Source organism: Petromyzon marinus, unplaced genomic scaffold (assembly GCF_048934315.1).
Source record: "Petromyzon marinus isolate PM22_M1 ecotype Great Lakes invasive population unplaced genomic scaffold, UKy_Petmar_22M1.pri1.0 PM_Scaffold_161, whole genome shotgun sequence".
Classification (NCBI taxonomy): Eukaryota; Metazoa; Chordata; class Hyperoartia; order Petromyzontiformes; family Petromyzontidae; genus Petromyzon; species Petromyzon marinus.
This window is the reverse complement of record NW_027423126.1, coordinates 178,063-185,562: the sequence shown is the minus strand read 5'-3', so window position 1 is coordinate 185,562 and position 7,500 is coordinate 178,063. Positions and strand designations below refer to the sequence as shown.

General features: G+C 53.5%; 1 protein-coding gene across 2 annotated transcripts in view; it reads left to right on the top strand.

Annotated features, from left to right (window-relative positions):
- LOC142922749 (cyclin-dependent kinase 1-A-like) overlaps window positions 1–7,500 on the top strand; it is a 23,878-nt gene that overhangs the window by 4,402 nt on the left and 11,976 nt on the right. For both annotated transcript variants that reach the window (XM_076063594.1, XM_076063595.1), the window contains exons 4-5: window positions 2,605–2,728; window positions 6,856–7,026. In XM_076063594.1, coding sequence (XP_075919709.1) covers window positions 2,605–2,728; window positions 6,856–7,026 — 295 coding nt within the window. The remainder of the gene's footprint in view (window positions 1–2,604; window positions 2,729–6,855; window positions 7,027–7,500) is intronic.

The following is a 7,500-nucleotide window of genomic DNA, read 5'->3' as shown; positions in this document are numbered from 1 at the left end:
GATCTCCCTCCTGAAGGAGCTGTCTCACCCCAACATCGTTCAGTCAGTCACTCACTCAGTCACTCAGTCAGTCAGTCACTCACTCAGTCAGTCAGTCAGTCAATCACTCAGTCAGTCACTCAGTCAGTCACTCAGTCATTCACTCACTCACTCAGTCAATCACTCAGTCAATCAGTCACTCAGTCACTCACTCACTCAGTCACGGCCATCCGTGAGATCTCCCTCCTGAAGGAGCTGTCTCACCCCAACATCGTTCAGTCAGTCACTCACTCAGTCAGTCACTCAGTCACTCACTCAGTCACTCAGTCAGTCACTCACTCAGTCACTCAGTCAGTCACTCAGTCAATCACTCACTCAGTCACTGCCATCCGTGAGATCTCCCTCCTGAAGGAGCTGTCTCACCCCAACATCGTTCAGTCAGTCACTCACTCAGTCACTCAGTCACTCACTCAGTCAGTCACTCACTCACTCAGTCACTCACTCAGTCACTCACTCAGTCACTCGGTCACTCACTCAGTCACTCACTCAGTCACTCAGTCACTGCCATCCGTGAGATCTCCCTCCTGAAGGAGCTGTCTCACCCCAACATCGTTCAGTCAGTCACTCACTCAGTCACTCACTCAGTCACTCAGTCACTCACTCAGTCACTCACTCTGTCAGTCACTCACTCTGTCAGTCACTCACTCTGTCAGTCAATCACTCAGTCACTCAGTCAGTCAGTCACTCAGTCAGTCACGGCCATCCGTGAGATCTCCCTCCTGAAGGAGCTGTCTCACCCCAACATCGTTCAGTCAGTCACTCACTCAGTCACTCAGTTAATCACTCAGTCAGTCAATCACTCAGTCAGTCACTGCCATCCATGAGATCTCCCTCCTGAAGGAGCTGTCTCACCCCAACATCGTTCAGTCAGTCACTCACTCAGTCACTCAGTCAATCACTCACTCACTCAGTCAGTCAGTCACTCAGTCACTCACTCACCCACCCACTCATCCACTCATCCACTCAGTCACTCAATCAATCACTCATTCACTCACTCACTCAGTCACTCATCCACTCAGTCAATCACTCACTCAGTCACTCAATCAATCAGTCAGTCAGTCACTCAGTCAATCACTCAGTCAATCACTCACCCACCCACTCATCCACTCAGTCACTCAATCAATCACTCAGTCAGTCAGTCACTCAGTCACGGCCATCCGTGAGATCTCCCTCCTGAAGGAGCTGTCTCACCCCAACATCGTTCAGTCAGTCACTCACTCAGTCACTCACTCAGTCACTCAGTCAGTCACTCACTCAGTCACTCATTCAGTCACTCAGTCACTCACTCACTCAGTCACGGCCATCCGTGAGATCTCCCTCCTGAAGGAGCTGTCTCACCCCAACATCGTTCAGTCAGTCACTCACTCACTCACTCAGTCACTCACTCTGTCAGTCACTCACTCAGTCACTCAGTCAGTCAGTCACTCAGTCAGTCACGGCCATCCGTGAGATCTCCCTCCTGAAGGAGCTGTCTCACCCCAACATCGTTCAGTCAGTCACTCACTCAGTCACTCAGTCAGTCAGTCAATCACTCAGTCAGTCACTCAGTCAGTCACTCAGTCATTCACTCAGTCACTCACTCAGTCACTCAGTCACTCACTCAGTCAATCAGTCAGTCAATCAGTCAGTCAGTCACTCAGTCACTCACTCAGTCACTCACTCAGTCACTCAGTCACTCACTCAGTCAATCACTCACTCACTCAGTCACGGCCATCCGTGAGATCTCCCTCCTGAAGGAGCTGTCTCACCCCAACATCGTTCAGTCACTCACTCAGTCAGTCAGTCACTCACTCAGTCACCCACCCACTCACCCACCCACTCATACACTCAGTCACTCAGTCAGTCACCCACTCACCCACCCACGCATCCACTCATCCACTCAGTCAATCACTCAATCACTCATTCAGTCACTCAATCAATCACTCAGTCACTCACTCAGTCAGTCAGTCACTCACTCACTCAGTCACGGCCATCCGTGAGATCTCCCTCCTGAAGGAGCTGTCTCACCCCAACATCGTTCAGTCAGTCACTCACTCAGTCACTCACTCAGTCAGTCACTCAGTCAGTCAATCACTCAATCACTCAGTCAGTCACTCAGTCAGTCACTCAGTCACTCACTCAGTCACTCACTCAGTCACTCACCCACCCACTCACCCACCCACTCATCCACTCAATCAATCACTCATTCAGTCACTCAGTCAGTCAGTCAGTCACTCAGTCAGTCACTCACTCAGTCACTCACTTAGTCACTCAGTCACTCACTCAGTCACTCAGTCAGTCAGTCACTCAATCACTCAGTCACTCAGTCAGTCACTCAGTCAGTCACTCAGTCAGTCACTCAGTCAGTCACTCAGTCAGTCACTTACTCAGTCACTCACTCAGTCACTCAGTCAGTCACTTACTCAGTCACTCACTCAGTCACTCAGTCACCCACTCACTCACCCACTCAGTCATTCACTCAACCACTCACCCACTCACCCACCCACTCACTCGCCCATGACGGTGATGATGATTGTAATGATGATGATGATCATGATCGTGTTGATGATGATGATGGTGTTGCAGGCTGCAAGATGTGCTGATGCAGGACACAAAACTGTTCCTCGTCTTTGAGTTCCTCTCCATGGACCTCAAGAAATATTTAGACTCCTTACCTAGCGGGACCACTCTGCAGCCAAACCTTGTGCAGGTGAGTGAGTGGGTGAGAGGGTGAGTGGGTGAGTGGGTGGGTGAGTGGGTGGGTGAGTGAGTGGGTGGGTGAGTGGGTGGGTGAGTGAGTGGGTGGGTGAGTGGGTGGGTGAGTGAGTGGGCGAGTGGTTGGGTGACTGGGCGAGTGGTTGGGTGACTGAGTGAGTGGTTGGGTGACTGAGTGAGTGAGTGGTTGGGTGACTGAGTGAGTGAGTGGTTGGGTGACTGAGTGAGTGAGTGGTTGGGTAAGTGAGTGAGTGGGTGAATGGCTGACTGAGTAGCTGCGTGAGTGGGTGAGCGAGTGAGTGAGTGGTGAGTGGGTGAGCGGCTGAGTGAGAGGGTGGGTGAATGGCTGACAGTGAGTGAGTGGGTGACTGACTGAGTGACTGACTGAGTGACTGACTGAGTGACTGACTGAGTGACTGACTGAGTGACTGACTGAGTGACTGACTGAGTGACTGACTGAGTGAGTGACTGAGTGGCTGACTGAGTGACTGAGTGACTGACTGACTGAGTGACTGAGTGACTGACTGACTGACTGAGTGCTAATCTCTCTCCCACCCTGACCCCTGACCCCGCACCGTGACGAGCCCAGAGCTACGTGTACCAGGTGATGTTGGGCATTGTGTTGAGCGGGTGAGTGAGTGGCTGAGTGAGTGAGTGGCAGAGTGAGTAGGTGAGCGAGTGAGTGAGTGGTGAGTGGGTGAGCGGCTGAGTGAGAGGGTGGGTGAATGGCTGACAGTGAGTGAGTGGGTGACTGACTGAGTGACTGACTGAGTGACTGACTGAGTGACTGACTGAGTGACTGACTGAGTGACTGACTGAGTGACTGACTGAGTGACTGACTGAGTGAGTGACTGAGTGGCTGACTGAGTGACTGAGTGACTGACTGACTGAGTGACTGAGTGACTGACTGACTGACTGAGTGCTAATCTCTCTCCCACCCTGACCCCTGACCCTGCTCCGTGACGAGCCCAGAGCTACGTGTACCAGGTGATGTTGGGCATTGTGTTGAGCGGGTGAGTGAGTGGCTGAGTGAGTGAGTGGCAGAGTGAGTAGGTGAGCGAGTGAGTGAGTGGTGAGTGGGTGAGCGGCTGAGTGAGAGGGTGGGTGAATGGCTGACTGAGTGAGTGAGTGGATGAATGAGTGAGTGAGTGGCTGACTGAGTGACTGACTGAGTGACTGACTGAGTGACTGACTGAGTGACTGACTGAGTGACTGACTGAGTGAGTGACAGACTGAGTGACTGAGTGACTGACTGACTGAGTGGCTGACTGAGTGGCTGACTGAGTGGCTGACTGAATGTATGAGTGAGTGGCTGAGTGAGTGACTGACTGAGTGACTGACTGAGTGACTGACTGACTGAGTGACTGAGTGACTGACTGACTGAGTGACTGAGTGACTGAGTGACTGACCGAGTGACTGACTGAGTGCTAATCTCTCTCCCACCCTGACCCCTGACCCCGCACCGTGACGAGCCCAGAGCTACGTGTACCAGGTGATGTTGGGCATTGTGTTGAGCGGGTGAGTGAGTGGCTGAGTGAGTGAGTGGCAGAGTGAGTAGGTGAGCGAGTGAGTGAGTGGTGAGTGGGTGAGCGGCTGAGTGAGAGGGTGGGTGAATGGCTGACTGAGTGAGTGAGTGGATGAATGAGTGAGTGGGTGAGTGAGTGAGTGACTGAGTGAGTGACTGACTGACTGACTGAGTGCTAATCTCTCTCCCACCCTGACCCCTGACCCCGCACCGTGACGAGCCCAGAGCTACGTGTACCAGGTGATGTTGGGCATTGTGTTGAGCGGGTGAGTGAGTGAGTGAGTGGCTGAGTGAGTGAGTGGCTGAGTGAGTGAGTGGCTGAGTGAGTGAGTGGGTGAGCGAGTGAGTGAGTAAGTGGCTGAGTGAGTGACTGAGTGGCTGAGTGACTGACTGAGTGACTGACTGAGTGACTGACTGAGTGACTGACTGAGTGGCTGACTGAGTGGCTGACTGAGTGACTGACTGAGTGACTGACTGAGTGACTGACTGAGTGAGTGACTGAGTGACTGACTGAGTGACTGACTGAGTGACTGACTGAGTGCTAATCTCTCTCCCACCCTGACCCCTGACCCCGCACCATGACGAGCCCAGAGCTACGTGTACCAGGTGATGTTGGGCATTGTGTTGAGCGGGTGAGTGAGTGGCTGAGTGAGTGGCTGAGTGAGTGAGTGGGTGAGTGAGTGAGTGACTGAGTGAGTGACTGAGTGAGTGACTGAGTGACTGACTGAGTGAGTGACTGACTGACTGAGTGCTAATCTCTCTCCCACCCTGACCCCTGACCCCGCACCGTGACGAGCCCAGAGCTACGTGTACCAGGTGATGTTGGGCATTGTGTTGAGCGGGTGAGTGAGTGGCTGAGTGAGTGAGTGGTGAGTGGGTGAGCGGCTGAGTGAGAGGGTGGGTGAATGGCTGACTGAGTGAGTGAGTGGATGAATGAGTGAGTGGGTGAGTGAGTGAGTGGCTGAGAGTGAGTGGGTGAGTGAGTAAGTGGCTGAGTGAGTGACTGAGTGGCTGAGTGACTGACTGAGTGACTGACTGAGTGACTGACTGAGTGGCTGACTGAGTGGCTGACTGAGTGGCTGAGTGAGTGGCTGAGTAAGTGGCTGAGTGAGTGACTGAGTGACTGACTGAGTGCTAATCTCTCTCCCACCCTGACCCCTGACCCCGCACCGTGACGAGCCCAGAGCTACGTGTACCAGGTGATGTTGGGCATTGTGTTGAGCGGGTGAGTGAGTGTATGAGTGAGTGGCTGAGTGAGTGAGTGGCTGAGTGAGTGAGTGGCTGAGTGAGTGAGTGGCTGAGTGAGTGAGTGGCTGAGTGAGTGAGTGGCTGAGTGAGTGAGTGGCTGAGTGAGTGAGTGACTGAGTGACTGAGTGACTGACTGAGTGACTGACTGAGTGACTGACTGAGTGCTAATCTCTCTCCCACCCTGACCCCTGACCCCGCACCGTGACGAGCCCAGAGCTACGTGTACCAGGTGATGTTGGGCATTGTGTTGAGCGGGTGAGTGAGTGTATGAGCGAGTGACTGACTGAGTGACTGACTGAGTGACTGACTGACTGACTGACTGAGTGACTGACTGAGTGACTGACTGAGTGCTAATCTCTCTCCCACCCTGACCCCTGACCCCGCTCCGTGACGAGCCCAGAGCTACGTGTACCAGGTGATGTTGGGCATTGTGTTGAGCGGGTGAGTGAGTGGCAGAGTGAGTGGGTGAGCGAGTGAGTGAGTGGTGAGTGGGTGAGCGGCTGAGTGAGAGGGTGGGTGAATGGCTGACTGAGTGAGTGAGTGGGTGAGTGAGTGACTGAGTGAGTGACTGAGTGAGTGACTGAGTGAGTGACTGAGTGACTGACTGAGTGGCTGAGTGAGTGGCTGAGTGAGTGGCTGAGTGACTGACTGACTGAGTGACTGACTGACTGAGTGACTGACTGACTGACTGAGTGCTAATCTCTCTCCCACCCTGACCCCTGACCCCGCTCCGTGACGAGCCCAGAGCTACGTGTACCAGGTGATGTTGGGCATTGTGTTGAGCGGGTGAGTGAGTGTATGAGCGAGTGACTGACTGAGTGACTGACTGAGTGACTGAGTGGCTGAGTGACTGACTGACTGAGTGACTGACTGAGTGCTAATCTCTCTCCCACCCTGACCCCTGACCCCGCACCGTGACGAGCCCAGAGCTACGTGTACCAGGTGATGTTGGGCATTGTGTTGAGCGGGTGAGTGAGTGTATGAGTGAGTGGCTGAGTGAGTGAGTGAGTGGCTGAGTGAGTGGCTGAGTGACTGACTGAGTGACTGAGTGAGTGGCTGAGTGACTGAGTGACTGACTGACTGAGTGGCTGACTGAGTGGCTGACTGAGTGTATGAGTGAGTGGCTGAGTGAGTGACTGACTGAGTGAGTGAGTGGCTGAGTGACTGAGTGAGTAAGTGGCTGAGTGAGTGAGTGAGTGGCTGAGTGAGTGAGTGGCTGAGTGAGTGAGTGGCTGAGTGACTGAGTGAGTAAGTGGCTGAGTGAGTGCCTGAGTGACTGACTGAGTGACTGACTGAGTGCTAATCTCTCTCCCACCCTGACCCCTGACCCCGCTCCGTGACGAGCCCAGAGCTACGTGTACCAGGTGATGTTGGGCATTGTGTTCTGCCACTCACGGAGGATCATCCACCGGGACCTCAAGCCCCAGAACCTCCTCATCAATGAGGCTGGCGTGGTGAAGATCGCCGACTTTGGGCTCGCCAGGGCGTTCGGGATTCCAGTGAGAGTCTACACGCACGAGGTGACAGATACAGACACACACACACAGACACTACACACAGACACACACACACAGACACACACACACACACAGATACACACACACACAGACAGAGACACACACAGACACACACACAGACACACACACAGACACACAGACACACACACAGAGACACACAGACACAGACACACACAGACACAGACACACACAGACACAGACACACACAGACACACACACAGACACACACACAGACACACACACAGACACACACACACACACAGACACACACACACAGACACACACACACAGACACACACACACAGACACACACACAGACACACACACACACAGATACACACACAGATACACACACAGACACACACACACACAGATACACACACACTCTCTGTGTGTCTCTCTCTGTCTCTGTGTCTCTCTGTGCGTGTGTGTCTCTCTCTGTGTCTCTCTCTTTGTGTCTTTCTGTGTGTGTGTCTC